Source organism: Chiroxiphia lanceolata, chromosome 1 (genome assembly GCF_009829145.1).
Source record: "Chiroxiphia lanceolata isolate bChiLan1 chromosome 1, bChiLan1.pri, whole genome shotgun sequence".
NCBI classification, from domain to species: domain Eukaryota; kingdom Metazoa; phylum Chordata; class Aves; order Passeriformes; family Pipridae; genus Chiroxiphia; species Chiroxiphia lanceolata.
The window spans coordinates 22,457,210-22,475,854 of NC_045637.1; the positions used below are offsets into that span (position 1 = coordinate 22,457,210).

At 35.9% G+C, this 18,645-nt stretch overlaps 1 protein-coding gene across 1 annotated transcript in view; it reads right to left on the reverse strand.

The window, feature by feature from the left end:
- The window catches only part of VPS13B (vacuolar protein sorting 13 homolog B), a 424,599-nt gene that overhangs the window by 132,184 nt on the left and 273,770 nt on the right, over positions 1-18,645 (reverse strand). The window contains 2 exon segments of the mRNA XM_032708140.1: positions 15,327-15,470; positions 17,132-17,258. Of these exon segments, the coding sequence (XP_032564031.1) occupies positions 15,327-15,470; positions 17,132-17,258 (271 nt within the window).

Here is an 18,645-nt window from a genome sequence, read left to right on the forward strand (position 1 = left end):
AGGTCCATCAAGGACTGTCTCCCATGGGAGAGACCCCACAGAAGCACAGGAAGGACTCCTTTTCCTGAGCAGCACAGAAACAACTGTCTGTAACCCCCATTCCCTGTCCTCCTGAACTGCAAGGAAGGAGGGGTGGGGGGAAGGTGTTTCTAAGATTATTTTACTTCCCACTCTTTTGCTCTCATCCTATTAGTAATAAATTTAAGTAACATCCCCACTTTGAGTCTGTTTTGCCTGTGATGGTGATCAGTGAGTGACCTCTTCCAGCTCTTATCTCTACTCATGAATCCTTAGCTGTGTTTTTTTCTCTCCTCTGTCCAGTTGCAGAGGGGAGTGGGAGAGTGGCTTTAGTGGGTACCTGGCATCCAGCCAGGGTCAACTCACTACATATCTCATGCTTTGAAATGTATAATCATAAAAGAAAAGCAATATTTACTGATTATTCATGCAAAAATGCAGTCCATACATCCCAGGTCATGAGATTGTTGCTAACAATGTTATCAATAAATTAAATATATTAACCCCAAATGCAATAAATTTGTGATTCTCCAATTACTGTAGTGCTGGCCCACCAGATAGCATCTCATACCCCAGGATATCAAAGTTATGGTACTACATGCTGTGTAATCTGCTATTCCCTGAAATGAAAATTCAAAGCTTTAAAACATAGGGCAGAACTGACCAGGTACACAAGACCTGATCAGTAATTGTGCAAGCTACCATAAAGAATTCTCTCAGACATATTTTACTGGCTCACATTCCAATGCCTACTGTTTCTGGGACATCACTAATATTATACACTAAGTTTGTTCTGTTCAGTCATTGTAACAAATTTCAAATGCATAATGAAAAAGTTTTTAAACCCTCAGAAACTTATCTTTACACAGCATTACCTTTTTTTATGCCCCAACACACTTTAGGATATCAAGACATACCTAAATTCAACTGATCTATATAAAATACAGAAACCAAGACTGTTTTGGCTCTTCAACTCTTATTACCTTAGATTTCAGTAATTACAAGACAAAAGATAAACAGCTTCTTCAAAAGAAACTTGTAAATGAGGATGCCAACTTCTCAAAGTTTCAACATACTAAAAATACTTCCAATTACACAAGCTTCCATAAGAATACTAACCAGTCAGCACAACATCTGTGCAACATGTGCATCTGCCATTTCACACTTTGGCTGTCTGGCTTCTTAAGTAGTATTATCTGGAACTTGTTTTACCAGTTTTCTGATTGTTATTTTTTCTAAACAAAATACAAATGGAAAACAAAGTTATGTTTGTTTTCAACAAAAAATATGGTACCATTTGACTTTTTTTCATTCTCCACATAAGTAATTGATAGCCTTCACTTAAGTTGAATTGAATTGCTCATCACTGAAGAGCTCACTCTGCTAAAGTACCATCAGCAAGAAAGTGTTATTAACTCCACTAGCTATCATTCCTTCAAATTTTATGTGTGATACAATTGTAATAGCACTTTTGTACATACCTCCTGCTGATCATGTTCTTTATCTTACAGTGAAGTTATAGAAACAACAGAAGGTTGATGAGATTACCATAAACAGAAATAAACTACAAAAGAACATAAGAACAGTCCTACTGAGTCAGATCAAAGAGCCTTTTAGACTCCCGTTCTCTAACAGCAGACATAAATGGATGCTTCAAGAAAAAAGCGTAAATAAAGCACAGAGAAATACTTGTTTACCATAATCTTCCAGACTTCCTAAACCAGCATATTGCAGGGTTTTATAGTTTATCATAAATGCCTTTTTAAGCCTAATGTGCAGTGACAGAGAATGACTTATACCTTCTGGTAATATTACTGCAATATCTCTAAAATGACAAATCAGTACGCAGTCTGATTCAACCAGGCTAGAAAGGAATCAGCTGCTATATGTGAGTTTTTTACACCTTCTCCATTTTGGAGACCTCTCAGTTAACAATTAGTTCATTGTAATTAGCATGCTGCCTCTTACTCACTCAAGTATTTGCTTAATTATTGGAGTATCTGAGCACATAGAAGCTGTACTTACCCCAGTCTTTCCCATTATTGGGATGAATACAAGTAACACTCTGGTTACTTTGAAATATCCAATACTTATACTAGTTTTTGTGGTAAAAGAACAAAATGCCAAAGTTGAAACAACTTTTTCTCCCCCCCAGTATTAATATCATTTATTCAGGAAGCCGGTGGGTTGTTGTTGCAATTTATCAGAACACAGGGGTTCGCCCTATGGAACATGTCACATCTGTTGATGGGGTTTATTCAAAATGATTGGCCATGAGCCAGGTCTAGAAGCAAAATATCATCTGACAGGCTGACAAACACTCTTCTGGCCACTGCTTGTGCAGCCTAGACGGAGTGCTCAAAGGTCAAATACCTCAAAGCAGGTTTTACCAAAGCAGAAAACATTAGCCAGCAGGTCATGCCTAGAATTTCTGAAAGAAAACAAAGATCTGCCCACAGCAGGTTTCCCCCTTTTTGCTCAACACTTCCCCCATGTGAATGACAGTTTGTGTCCATTGCCTATTGGCTCTGACTTCAAATTATGTTTGAAATATATATCAGCTATGAAGAAAAATTCCAACCAGAAACTTCAAGTCCCAGGTCATTCTTTGTATGACCATTTTGCCAGCACATGTGAGTCCACACTTCATCAGCTCAATCATTAAACAGAGTTGCTCCTCAACTTTAACAAGAAGATTTTTTTCATATGCTTTTGGTGAAAGAAGTAACTTTTTAAGCATCTCATTTGTGCAGGACCTACTGTATTCTAATGACTAACAACACATAGACACAATAATGCCAAGTACACTGAAGAACTTTAGAAGGTTTGTTCATTGCTTAGGCAGAAATAATAGAATGTCATGAAGGGGCAGGAGAGGTTCTGAGAGATCCAAAACAGGGAGAATTTTTTTGTTTCTATTTAAACTGTGAGCAAATCTTTCCATATTTTCAACAACTGATTGTTGAGTGCTGCATTCCTCACTGCAATTAAAAACTTATGAATAAGAATGATGAATGAAAAAGATTATGAATTTGGCTATAATTCTCTCAAGAAACAGCTAATGCTATTTTTATTAGTATATTAGCTACCTACCTGAATTTCAGACTACAGGACAGATATGGACTTGTAGCTTACTGAAACATGCATTGGGACTAACAGAAAATAAACAAACAAGACTAGGTGACCTGAGAAACAGGGACAAGGCAAATTGAGCACTGGCTGAATGGCAGGTCTGAGGGTTGTGATCAGTGGCACAGGGTCTAGTTGGAGGTCTTTAACTAGTGGTGTCCCCTAAGGGTCAATACTGGGTCCAGTCTTGTTTAACTTTTCATCAATGACTTGGATGAAGGGCAGATGCTTCCTCAGCCAGTTCCCTGACATCACAGAACTGGGAGGAGTGGTTGACACCCCAGAGGGCTGTGCAGTCCTTCAGAAGGACCTCAACAGGCTGGAGAGAAGAACCATCTGAAATTCAACAAAGGCAAGTGCACGGTTCTGCACCTGGGGAGGAATAACCCCCTTCACCAGAACAGGCTGAGCTGATCTGCTGGAAAGCAGCTCTGCAGAGAAGGACCTGGGGGTCCCGGTGAGCAACAAACTGTCTTTGAGCCAGCACAGTGTCCTTTTGGCCAAGAAGGCCAAGGGTATCCCGGGGTGCATTCAGAAGAGCACTGGCAGCAAGGGAGGTGATCCTGCCCCTCTGCTCAGCCCTGGGTGAGGCCTCATCCGGAGACCTGTGGCCGTTTCTGGGCTCCTCAGTAAAAGAGAGACATGGAGCTCCTGGAGCAGGTCCAGTGGAGAGCTATGGAGATAATGAGAGGACTGAAGCACCTCAGTTATGAGGAAAGGATGAGGGAGCTGGGCCTGTTGAGCCTGGAGTAGGGAAGACTGAGAGAGGATCCTATCAGTGTCTACAAGTATCTGAAGGGATGGTGTCAGGAGGATGGAGCCAGGCTCTTCCTAGTGGTGTCAAGCAATAGGACAAGAGGCTTTGGGCAGAAAATGGATACAGAAAGTTCCACCTGAACATGAGGAAGAACTTCTTTACTGTTCGGGTGACCATACACTGGAACAAATTGCCCAGAGTGGTTGTGGACTCTCCTTCTTTGAAGATATTGAAAAGCCATCGGGACACAATCCTGAGTAAAATTCTCTGGAGGACTCTTGAGCAGGGAGGTTGCACTACTTTACGCACTGTGATCCCTTCCAACTTTAGCCATACTGTGATTCCACAAGACAGGAGATAAGGAGAAATATACCATCCGGAGACAGAAAATGGATGAAGGCTTTTGATGACATCCTCTGGAAAACACTGCAGATGTTTAACTTGCCTTTAATTTTAAAAGCAAGCATCTTCTGTTGATTAGTGTAACCGATTCTCTCCTAGAACCATAATCCTTACAGAGATATTGTAAAGAAAAAGTATTTCAAAGTACCTTTTAGATTCTTCAGGGAAGATACAAAGTAACAGTTCTTTGTAATCATAATTGTCTGCAAAGTAGACAATTATTAGATAGGAACAGTTATTAGATAGGAACATTTTTTAGTGCAAATTTAAACAAATTGTGTAGAAATTAATGTTTTTCCAAAAGTCTAGTCTTACTCTCAAGCTTTCTGAGAAGTAAAAGAAAAGTTGGTAATGATCTCAATGGCCATAACTGAAGACTGTAACATTCACTGACTGCATTAAGATTTGTTATCTGTGCATTCCTACATGGACATCAGCAGACCAATACATGTGTTGGTTTGTATTTAACTTATTTTTCAAAGAAGAGTTCTTGTATTTTCTACTTCTAAATGCTACTATGACAAATAAACGCTCACTTTTCAAAAATCTCCAGGTGGTAAGTGATGGACACCAGGGAATGGATTTGCCAGATTAAAAATGAAAATTCTTGAAAATTCACCTGTTTTATCACTGATCATCAGTAAAACTACTTATCATTTATATTAGAAATACTTTTACCAGAATATTAAAAATTCTTCTAAGAATGAGAAAATGTGGTCCTTTTATTAACATTGCACCTATAATCTTAGGTGTATCACTGAAGAAAATCAGGACATTAACCACACTTCACTCTTATATTTGTATTTCATTTCCTAGTACTTCTGTTTCTGTTATCCATGTGTAGGTATTATACATTCTTCCTCTAAGAATTTGGAATACATTAATTTTGAAAAAGTGAATAATTACAAAAAGGCAGCAACATTCTTTGCCCCTCAGGTAATCTATCAAATACCACATATGTGTCCTTACTCTAAACCTGTCAAGCAGATCAAAGCAATATTCTTTGCAATAATAGACTATACCTTATGAAGAAGTCAGTACAATAGGTCCACTGTACATCAAAGATGAATTTATAAAACAGTATAAAGCTAAGGCTTATAATAAGTAAAAACACAGCACCGGAGACCTGGCATGAAACTGTTACAGAGTATTAAAACACTTGAAGGAAATAAGATTTGCCCATAAATCATCACTTCTTTATTATTTTTGTCTACACTAATCTTTATACCATTGCCCTATAAACCATCAAATACAGTCCATTTGGAAATCACACCTTTCAAGTTTAAACAAGGGGTTGCTACTTTGATGACTATGTAATCAAAGCATAAACCCACAATGTATTTTATTTTTTAAGGAGACAATTATTTAATCCTTCTATTTACCAAGAACTTCCAGTGAATCAAGTTTTCTAATGAAGATTCATGATGTTTATAATTGCTTAACAATCATCAGAATTTATGTAGTCAAATATTTGGAAGAGTGTGTTGCTTTTTCACATCTTAAATGATGCTTTTTCCCATTCTTCTCTAATACCCATGAAAAACGTTTTTCCAATGAGATTCAAAGCCAGTAGATATACAGTACATTTTCTCTTTATTCTTTCAATTTTAAAATACAGTCAGCTATTTAAAAAATGATTTATAGACAAAAGGGAAAAGAAGCAACACAAACTGCCACTCTGACGTTTGGGCATTAACAGCAATTATTGAATTTATAAAGTCATAGATTGAAATTTTTAAACCAGAAATAGGATGCACTTTTTAAACCGGAAAATAATTACTTACTGGAAAAGTTTATGAATGACTATGTGGATTCTCTATCAATGAATTATTTTAATATTTTTAGAAAACTCATTTATGAAGCAACCATTAGAAAATCTTATTAATAAAAAATAAAAGATAATTAATTGGAGGAATTTTCACGTTATGCGATAATTCCAATCACAGTGACCTCCACTATCACCTTAATCAAAGAGTCCTTAAAACTCTGAACTATTAAAAAACCTAATGATAGAAAAGCTAGCACATCTGGCAATTTCGCTTCCAATGTTAGACAGCTTTCCAAAAGATATCCTCTTTATTTGCCCAAATCAGTTTTAATGCCACTTCTTTCAGCCTTAACATTACTTGCCTCATTCAGACACTATATTCAGAATTATATCTCTGCAATCTCATCCCTATCTATTTTCCAATCAATACTTTTAATTTCATTTTAGCAATTCATCTGTTTTCATTAAAGCTTGCTAAATCTCCTAATTTACTTAAGTTCATAAATCAGTAAAAATTCCAGTTGTTAGTTCTACCTTAAATAGTGACTAAAATCAAACAAATCTAATATCAATACCAATGCTTCCAGGCCACTTGATGCCTCCAGCAAAAGCTACATGCACTGATGATTAGACAATCCCTTAATTAAGTTGGACTCACCGCAACTGATGAACATTGCCATTCAATGTAATCATGCTTGGAAAATTTATGAGCAAGCAGATCAGCTTAGGTTACTGAATTAGTTACCAGTTATTTATTTAATAGATATCTGTGATGATCTAATATCATTCTAACCTGCAATGCTAAACTGCTGAAAGAAAGAAGTTAAGAAAAGCTCCTGAAACGTGGAAGATAATAGTAGGCTAAATCACTAAGTTAAATGGAACTCTAACAATCCATATTTTTCTGCTTATACAATCATAACAAAATATTTCAGAAATTCAGCAATGCCTAAACTTAAAAGCCTCCATTTAACTAACAGAGCAATAAGAACTCACAACTACATTTTGAACTTATGCTCAAGGCGTACATACAGAATTCTACTTTTAATTGTAATGTTCTTAGAAAAACAAAAATGTATCACTATTGTGTATCCTGGCCCTACTAAACAATTTATCGTCTCGGTAGAATCAGAGATTAATCCATCTAGTTGAATGTACATTGAGAAGAAAAAATCATTTTCCAAGAAGTCACTGTCTTACCAACTGAATAACTGCAGTTTTCTGGAATAAGGTAAGTCTGTGACCCATATACACACATTGCTTCCAATTATAAACATATTTAAAGGAAAACTCAGACATACTATAAAAGACATTATAATTCTAATTACCGAGAGAAGCTGGAAAAGAGCCTATTTTATCTCTATCTGTAAGTATTTAGATAAGAGCTTTATTTCCTGCACCATTAAATGTTCTTTGTAACCTTTTATTAATTATACTCAACTTTTAAAACTCTTCAGATGTCTATGCAAAAAGCACATAATAAATTCCCCAGTACTGTCAAACCAAAACGTGCTAAATGGTTGTCTAGTTTTGTCAGATAATCCAGTGGTAAGCAAGAAGCAGTAGAGCTCTTCCCTTTCAAGTCTAAAGAGCAAAATTATAAGTGCAGATTTCAAGACTGACTTGAAGAACTGATTGCAACAGGTTCCTCTATTTCCATATTTCAGAGAGTCCTTAAAATACAGGGACTACATTTTTTTAAGTTTATAAAGTTATTGGTAGGAAATTAAAGCTTTTAGGCACAGATAGACTTTTTTTTCCTGTTTGCTTGCTTTTTAAGGGGAGAAAAGGAATTTGTTGCTCCTACTTTACACCAAAGAGGGCCTGCATTAGAAAGTCATTAACATAGAAAGAGACATTACTGGCATATAATTGCCGTAATTGAAGTGGTAATACAGTTCATTTCTTTTCCCATTTATTCCAAGTAACAGTGCACTTAATCAAGAATAAGACAAACCTCAGATACTCTACACTGGTAGCTTCTAGTCATGTTTTCAAATACTGACTGATTACAGAAATACCTGTTAGTGAAGACAGGTATACTCTAAATTACAGATACATACTAACTCTCAGAAAAGATTGCCTAGTACTTAAGACATGCACAAGTCATGTTTTATATGCTACCTAGCACAAATCACTGAATTATAACCAGAATGTGATCCTAACAGAAAAAGTTAAAAGTATTTTGTGTTGAAAACTTAACCATTGTAATACTGTTAATTTGTACTCGTGTGCTACAAGTCAACAAGAATACACGGAAAAGACAACCACTGCATTCTTTCCTTTCTCTTTAAAGAAAGGACACCACTGCTCACAGACAGACATGTAATGACATTCCCAAAAGTTATTTATTCCTAAAAATAATGAGATGCACATAGGTGCTTTTTTTGTGTGTTGGACTGAATGCTAAGCAGATTATTGCCTTTCTAAGACTTGAATCTAAAGTTCTTAATTTTATTTGAAACCCAGCTTTAGATCATCATGCTTCCAAGGAAGGTTGGTGGAAGAAAAGCATAAATATAAATTTCCTATTTGTTTAAAATTTTAAAATCCCACCACAATTGCTTCCCTGACTCTAAAGGTCAAATGTTTATAAACACATCAAAACTAGCAGCTGTAAATTCGGGGTATTTCCAGTCTTAATGACTTGATTTTTTTTAAAACCCCATCGATAAGTTTATCCTAATCAAGTATGGAGTATTAGAATTTATAATTGGAACTTTTACCCTTCAAATTCATATATAGGCATATAGTCCTGGGCTAAAGGCAGGAATCCAAAACAATCCATTAACCCTAACCACATTATTTTAAAAAGAGAAGTTACTGCTATCCCATTATATTACTGTTGGATTTTTACCACCAGTACATTTAGACAAAACTTAATTAATTAGTTTGAAGAAATTTCAATTTGATGTAGAAATAGAAATTATTTTGTTTTTAAATACAAAGTCCACTATTAAATCACTGTTGGAGAATCCTACATTTCTCTATAAAGCATTAATTATGTTGGCTGAACAGCAAGGGTGAGTGTGCATTTATGTAAAATTTATATAAGAAAATTAGTTCTATTTTCAGTGTGTGAGACACACGTAATAGCCGTGGTACCTCATGCAAAACATCAAAAGAAAAATGTTTTTCTTTCAGTGTCTGATGTCAAGCAGGTCATATCCCTTTACAGTACTAAACATCTGTTGGGTGTGAATTAATTTCAGTGGTATAGATTTTCTTAATGAGCAGTGTGCCAAAATTGTGATACAATGTGGAATAGCTGTCTGCTTTCAATCTGCTTAAATCCAGTCCCTTGAAAACTCTCCATCTCCTTCCTCTGTAGTAGGCTCTCTTCTTACAAGTAATCACATTACTTGTGAGAAGTAATTACAAGATGATTGTAATCACAAGATGCATTATTACAAGATAATTCATTAACTATTGATAATTTCTCACTTTTTATCCAGGGCAAAAAAATACAGGTAAAGTACAGAATGCAAATCCACATTTCTCAGTTACAGTGAAAACGTTTCTCAAAACTGCAAAATTTGTAACTAACAAAAATATAATGAATAAATTAAAAAACAACCAAACCCAAAACAACTGAAAATTCATCATGGGAACAGGAATGGCTGTATAATTTCTAAGATTAATTTTAGAGGAGTGAGGAAAAGAGGAGGAACAGCAATATTGTCAGTTGACTGAGCTGAATTTCAAACGAGATTTTAAAATTCTGGGGTTGTTTATTTTAAATTCTGACTGGTTTGAATACTGACTTAAGAGCAAGACACGTGAAAAATCAGAACTATATCAGGCAATAAGTTCATGACAGGTAAGTGTGTCTCTGATTTCAAACCTGCTCCCATTTTCATGCGTTTTCTCATTAGACTTGGAATACTGAATAAAAAGAGTATGTTGTAAAATTGTTGCTTTAGGTAATTTTATCTGCAGATAAAATATTCCCACTATTGAAAAACAATGTGCTAACTGGGAACAAGTGCTCAGTTCACTGTGTGTCTTGTCAACTGGAGCTGATCACATTCAATGTATACACTAATGGAAAAAGGAATGAAGAACAACAGTCTGAGGATCCATTTCTAGTCTGGATCACGTTCCGCTTATTCCTCAAAAATGGACACTGTGGAAAAGAGTGAGAACATATTAACAAAAATAACTAATGGAATGGAACCCCCAGAATTCTTCAACGTGTAAGAAGAAAGACACTGGAAACAGGATGTGTTCCATGCATGTAAGATAAAATGGCCCAGAGATAGTGACTAAGAAATGGAAAATTTAGATGAATTTCAAAGGCAACTGATGATCTTTTATGATAAAATAGCTGGATCTGTGGATGTGGATTATTATAGCGCAGTGAATGCCATTTACTTCAGTTTTGGCCAGGCTTGCACAATACTCTTGTATCTAACCTGGGACATTACAGTCTGGATGGGTTGATTACTAGATAGATATAAAACTACTTGAACGATTGAGCTCTGAGGGTATTAATTAATGAGAAGTGAATATGTGGAAGGACAAGGCTCGAAGCCCTAGTGCAACCCAATCTAAATAGGTCTGGTCTATATGAACTCTGTAGACCCCTTCCACTTTAAATTATTTCATTGTTCTCTCCTACCTTAAACCTTGTATGCTAAAATGCAAGTCAACTGCAACTGTACACACATGCATAACAAGAAACTTGTTATGCACATACTAACATACTAAAAGGAAAGAAATACAGTAAGATAGATATACACTAAACACTACCAACTTTGCTTTTCAAGAAAACCTCTTACTGTAAAAAAGGCTTCCTGAAAACAAGTTAAACACCACATCTTTGAATGTGGTTGAACAGTCTGCCTGCAAGAAAGATACACAACCTAGAGTATTATCTTAATTAGTAATAATGGGAGTGCTTAAAGAAAAGCCAAGCACTGCCTTAAGTCACTGTCATACAAGATTCCATTCATCATTTGAGTTCCAATCTAACCTTTCTTTTGCCTCCCAACCCTGGTGCTCAAAAGTCCCTTCATACCTTACATTTCCTTAAATGTTTTCATTAAGTCTGAACAATGATTCTGTGCATTCTATATATTGGATTGTTTCTTCTGTAAAAAGGCTAAATCACTACTAGCAATGCAGAATTTTTAATCAGCTGGACATTTTTTGAAAGAAGAATTTTTTGCAACTTTCAGTAGTTCATGGTCAGATCTGTAAAAATTCAGATGCATTTCTAGGAGTTCTTTCAATATTTCATCTGCAGTGTCTTTAAAATGGTACTAATTCATAAGAAAACATGAAGACTTTACCCCTCCTCTTCATACACTTAGGCAACTCTTGAATTCTACAGCTTCTGTTAAAATTCATTTTTCAGTACTGAAGTACACTTTTTTACAGATACTCAACAAAATTTTTGACAAGAATATATCTCAATTTTTTCATTTTTCTAGCAGGAAAAAATTACAATCAGTAAAACTAATTTCTCTTAGCATCGGTTATCACAAAGGAACGCCTGGAATTTCTTATCCCCTTTCCTATTCAGAGAATACCTGTTTTTACATACTTCTGATTATTCTGCAGCTGCTCATTCATTCATGCGTCCCTGAGAAGCATTGAGTGTGCGTAGTTTCTGAACACCCTTGAAAATAACTGAACAAGGACTTAATACAAACAGTTCAGAGGTGTAAATTAATGTACAAATACCAAAACAACATTTATTTAAAATGTTCTATTCCTTTCAACATTTAAAAAAAAAATAAAATCACTTCCATGCTATCTTGGGGCAGGTTTGGAAGACAGGTTTCATACAGTCTCATTTGGAAATATGAACTTTCTTGGTTTCTCCATTTCATTTTGTAATTACCCATGGGGAATATACTTTCTTCTGTTTCTTCCTACTCTTCTGTTAATCCTGCTTAAGCATCTAATAGAAATATAGGTAAAAATCCTCAAATGCTATGCACCAGAGAGTCTAAATTTGCAGAGCAAATAGACACTGTGGGGAAGAAAACACCTTTCTATGAAATGTCTCGCTAAGGCTGTGTTGAATGCAAATGCAAGAGGAAACTGCAGCAGGAGAAACAGAGTGCAAGTATCGCTGACCAGGGTAATAGCCTAGTTAATCTACAATACTCTTTGAAGGATGGATAACTTAAGCTCAGTTTTTTCCTTAACTATCAGACCAAACATATCCAAAGGTGTTTGAGGAACTGGCTAGTGTCACTGCTGGATTCTCCTCGTCATATGTGAAAAGACATGTTGTCTGGGAGAGTCTTTCAAATCTGGAAAACAGTAAATGTTGTGCACATCTACAAAAAGAATGAGGAGGATCTAGAAACTACTTGATAGTCAGCTTCACTGTAATCCCTGGGAAGGTAACACTTCCACAGAAGCCAATTGCAGGCACATGAAGGACAAAAACCTTTTTTGGATCAACCAACACATAATTACCAAAAGGCAAATCAAGTTCTACAATCTCATTGTCACCTATGATGAGATGATTGATTCTGTGGATAGAGTACTAGATATGGCTTGCTTTGACCTTAGCAAAGTTTACATGGTCTTCCGCAGCAGACTTTTATCCAAACACTTAAGTGTGAACTGAATGGGTGGAATACAAGGTGGGTATGAAGGACAAAAGTAAATGCAGAGTCCTGCTCCTGTATGTGGCACTTAGTGCCACAGTGCAGTAGACAAGGTGGTGATCAAACGTTAGACTCCATAATCTCAGAGGTCTTTTCCAACATAAATGATTTTGTGATTCTGTGAGATGATAAAATCCTAAATCAAATACTGGCTGGAGGCCAATGCTACAGAGTAGCTTTGCAGAAAAGAACGCAGGGGTCCCTGTGGATGACAAATTGAATATGTGATAGGAGGATGCCCCTGTAGTGTGGAAAACTGAGCACCTACTGGGTAGAATTAGCAGAAGCACAGCCAACAAATCAGAGGTCAGATTATCAGATCCTTGCAGGTCAACATCTACAGTACTGTCTCCAGTTAAGCACTCAGTAGTAGAAGAAAAAGATTCACAAATCTGAAGGGGCAGGGGATCATCAAGAGGGTTAAAAGGCATATAATTTATGAGGAGAGGGTAAGAGAGAGCTAGGTTTGTTCAGACAGGAAAAAGAAGGATAAGGATAATAGTGGGGTATTAAATTACTGTTTCCAGTTACTTAAAGCAGGGTTATGAAGAAGATTGTCAGACTGCTCTTGCAAATGTATAGTGAAACGGTGAGAGACAATGGCTAAAAGTTTTATCAAGTAAAATTCTGAATGGACATAAAGACAAAAATACGCCAGAGCGAGGGTAGTTAAGCACAGAACAATTACCTAGAGGGTCATTCCTCTGAGATAAGGAAAGATTTGACTGAACATTGTGCTAAAAATCTACCTTGAACATTAGTCTTCTTCTGAGCAAAAGAATGGTTTCCAGAGGTGTCTTCCAACCTAAATTATGTTTTGATTCTTGTAATGAAATTATAAGCACGTGTGAAATATGAAAAGCCACATGCAGACTCCTGACTTCATTCAGAGAGATGAAAACAGCAGCATACAATCAATGTATGGTATTTCTCTCTGCTAACTAAAAAGGAGAACCATGAGGAAAATAATAAATGTGCATATATTAGAAGGGTGGGGTGGCTTCATACAGGCACACAGAACTACAGAATACTGAAGAAGAACTGCGCAAAAAGTAACACATTTTTACATTTCCAGTATAGTAAATCCAGACATAGCTCTATAACTTACTAAACAGAAGGTAAACACCATCTTGAACCAGAAATATTCCAATTATTCATTACAGGAGACCTCAGGTTTGCAAGAGAGAGATCAATGAAGAACAAATAGTTATCTCAGGATACAGTTAACAAAAAGCTTTCTGAAATTATGTAGTAAATTGCTTTTAAGTTTGTACAGTCCAAACCAGTTAAGCAGCACTTCTGCACAACGCCAACTCAAAATATAAATTCTTGGCACCCATTCAAATCTTCTGATTCTGTCCATTCCGCTGACAATGCTCTACAAATAATTTATTGACAATAATCCCACATATAACATACAATATCCATCTCCCTGTGTCTGCAAAGCATCCAAGGAAAAAACACACTGTATTTCTTTTCTTCATCTTTCACGTTTCCAAATGGTAACGAAACAATGCCCTTTATTTCTCTCCATCCTTGGGAAGGAATGATGCCTAGATTAGCACAACCAACCAACTTCTGGAGTTCTGACAGGATGAGGAGAGAGGAATAAAGGTAGTTTGGCTGCTCTAAAGCATTCCTCACTTCTACCCAGACCCACATGCAATGTTGAATTTGTGACATTCAGGAAAGGAAGGAGAAAAGTTTCTGCAGGTCTCCCATTAGCCAGATTCTTGGAACAAGTCTTGCTCTATAACCCTTTCCCTAACTCTTGCTCTTATTTGCAAAGGTACTTCAATGGGTTCAAATAGCCATTGCAATGGAATTAGTGCCTTGTCACATATTAACTTCTACTATCTTAAAGTTGTTGTCAGCCTGACTAGATTCCTGGTTTTGAAGATAAGAAATACATATTTTTTCTTAGGGCAAAGTTTTCCTTTTTTTTTTTTTCTTTTCAGTGGGCCCATTAGTTTAATACTTTAAACTTACCAGTCTGTCACACATAGTGACTGGCCTTCAATACAAACTGAGGTATCAAGTTCCAGAAATGAAGAATGAAAAAATTCAAGAGGTGGCTGCTGAACACTAGTATTTCAGAAAAAAAGGAAAGATTAATTGTTCAAGTGTAGGATCCCTCATGATGTACCCATAACCATTCTTACTAAAAAGTATGAAAATATTCAGAGGTGGATTGAATTTTAGGAACTTGAGTGAAGACAGTTAATGTGTGTAGTGGTTACTAGGCACAAAGTTTTTTAGTCTACTGGCTTTAGTGAAGCACAGTGTAGCATGTAAACTCACAAGAAAATGCCAAAGATTCAATAAAAGTTAAAGTTCAACACCAAACAATCTCAAAAACCTACTTCAAAATTTGTTTCCAGCATCATTTACATAAGATAACTCTCCTTGTACATAAGATGTGAATTATAGCATTTATTGAACAATATTCTTATTAAAATAACACTCATCCTATTCTTAAACCAACATTAACCAAATAGTAAAAAACCATGTATTTCATTCACCTACATAATTTTTTCTAGACAATGCAAACACCTGATCAGAGCTACAGTACTTTACGGGTAGATTTTTTAAAAATCCAGTTGCAAAACAGGGAAAAACCTACCTCGGCGGTGCTACTGGAAGGTTCCAGTCCAATCATGTTGGCTTGTACCAGCTGCTGAAGAAGTTGCACTTGAGCCACATTGAGGAAGAAATCCAGGTTTGTTGTCACATTCACCTCCAAAGAATGACCACAGACCAAAATTTCCTGTGGAGAAATTAAGGGAAAATTCTAGATAACAGCTACTAGGAAAATAATTTTCAGTTTCTATATAATTGTATTGTGGTTCTCTGTTGTAGTCAATACTTCAACATTACATATTGTAATAATTTGGTCTTTTTAAGAGAAATTGGTGTGTCAGGTTTCTAAAGGATGCGACATTCTTTGCTTTGCTTTCAACAGCATAACTATTAAGACAAATTTTGCAAGAAAAGCATCTCGCGCACAAGATCCTGTTTCCATCTCTTGGTAGGGTTGTCAGATTTTGGGTTTTATTTCCTTGGCAATTACTCCAATTCTCCTTTCCTTCCAAGAAAAGGATGCAGTTTTTACTTTTTTAAACACAAACTCTACTTGATTTATAATGAAATCGTGTGTTGGAACTCACTGATAACCATTCTAATTGATTTCTCTTTGCCTGTAAGCCACGGTTAATACCTTGGCAAAGCTAGCTGGATAGCCACTGTTTTATTGGTGTTATCGAGCTCAAATAAAGCTCTTCAACACTCTTGGCAAGCAATAAGGAGATCAAAAACAGAACCAATGCAGAAGGATTACTTACTAAGTAGAAGTACTGCTGTGTCTCATGAGAAGCTTGCACAATGTTCAAGCTCTTCATAATCTAAACTAGAGCTCTCCCTTCATCAGGGAACGTTATCCAGGGAATAGATAACAAGAAGGATGCATGTACAGAAACCACTGAAATTCTTGAACATAAGCATTAGTAAAGCTCAATTTTTTTTTTAAAAATGGAATGACTTCCATGCATCTGAGCCATCCCTACATTTTCTGTTTCTTTTTTACATTAAATAATTTTCCATTTGCCCTTGTGATGACACTTTACACAAAATATGAAGCTGCCATTTTCTCCTTTCTATACCCACTAGCTATTATTTTCCAACAATGTACTTCCACTGAATGTTGCAATACCCACGTAATACCCTTTACACTTCTGTACCATTTTTGACCTTTCGAGGAGGTAGTTGTTAAGAGAAATGATCTTATGAGCTGACAAAAATTTTCTGATGTTTCCCTTATATAAAACACTCTTGAGCTACAAACTAATGCCAAAAAGGTAGCCAATACCTTTTGTGTGTAACTTGCTTCATAGACTGATAAATAAAAAGCTGACCCACAAACACGCAAAAGTGGTTGTTAAATCTGGAGTACCTTGAAGAACCCACAGCAGTGATTGGGAGGCAGATGCTTTGTAGCAATCTCTGGGCTTGGAAATATGGCTAAAAGAACTCAGCTCAACTTTCTTCTTATAGATAGTCTATAGACTGCATTTCGGGCTTCTGTATGAGAAGCTTGTGATGCTTGTTTTGTAATAGTGTACTGTAGCAGCTCTTCTCAACACCTTTCCATCACCAACTTTTAAAAAATATTGATGGAAATCATTAAAAGATTCCCATTTTTTGAATTGCAAATAGGCTTATCTACCTCTAGACAGACCGCCTTTAATACTGGATGCTATATACAAATTCTTTCTCTAGCAGAGAAAGAACATTTCAGCTGGTGATCTTTTTCTAGTTGGCAACCTCTGCATTTGAAAACACACCTGGACACTTCCAATGGTGGAATGGTAGAACATTAAGATTATCTACATATTAAAAGTTATGCTATTTCTGTTGACATTTTGTACTGACCTCTGGGTGTAAATTCTCTGCAGCATCGATTTTCGTAAAAATAATCGCAGGAGCTGCAGTTATTCGGACTGTGAAATCTGTTAAAATTGGAGTTAGAATAGCTCTCCTTTCCTGATGCCGCCTTATGCTAGAAAAAAAAGGGAAAAAAGGAAAGATGGAACTACATTATAAATTGTCAAGGGGCAAAAACTTCATATATTATTCTGTACATTCAGCACATAGCACAAAACTTCTTCAATACCAGTTCAGCATTTAATTGCTACCTAAATAATCATTAAATATCACTATCATAAGTCATGTTAATTCCAATCCTGAAGGTAGACTTCTACCTTCATTTCACAGGAAAAGTAAGTCTAAATATGTAATTTTACAACCTATCTCCAGGTAGACAAGTTTGACACTTGACATTGCTTCTTCTCCTGTTTAACACAGTATACTCAATAACTTTAAAAAAGATGTGAACTTCATTATCAGTATTCTCCAAACTTTATAAATAGCTGCCCTGAAGCCTGCATAATATTTGAACTCTTGCATTAAAACTCTTCATTGAAAAATTCTGCACACAACATAACCAACACAAAAATGAAATACATGAAAAATTAAACTAGCAAATCCCATGCAACTCTAGGAGTCACATGTTAAATTTATAATGATTGCCTAAGATGTTAAAAATGACTTGAAAATAAAGAGATGTCAGTCTTCCTCCAATGCTTCTGTCTTGCTCTGGTTGCTCTTAGCTGGTAGCTTTTCATCTAAATATCAAAATTTAATTACGAAGAGTATTTGTGCTATTAAACTTGATAATTGCATTTGTTTTCCAGCTAGGTGTTTAGTTTTGGGTTTTTTGTGGGGTTTTTTTCTATTTTTTTTTCCCCTTTAACCAAATAGTAAGCCTAGAGGCACAATTTTGTCATAGATGGATTACTAATAGATTATGACAACACATTCCAAATAGCCAGAATCTTCTGGGTCAGGTCAAATAAACTATTGGCACAAAATGCCATCTGAGAGCCTCTGATGAAGGAAAAAAAATGTAATGAGATCAAGATGGTGTTCAGCCTCTAAAAGAGGACACAGTTCAAAATCCTGGGAGATCCCTTCCATCAAGATAGGTAAAAAGAATTATCAAAAACTATTATAATTTGCAGAAACATTAAATAACTGCATTTCACCAAGGAGAACTCTAAAAAACATCAGAAGTATATTGCTCTGAGGTAAGTTTTCCTATGCTTATAAAACAGAAAATTAGCAATTATGAAATGATGCAATTTAAGAGATCAAACTACACCGCCCTAGAGAAGAAGAAGATAAATCTATGCAGAATTCTTCATCAGCATATCAGTTACACTTCCCTGTATTACCTTGAATCTTGCCATCTCCGGTGATGGAGACGTGGCAGTTCAGATATCAGTGTAAATCACACAAGTGAGTCAAACACATGAATTATGGAATTAGACAATTAGTCCTTACCATCAGCTAGACTTATGCATGTTAATGTTATTAAACAATATTGT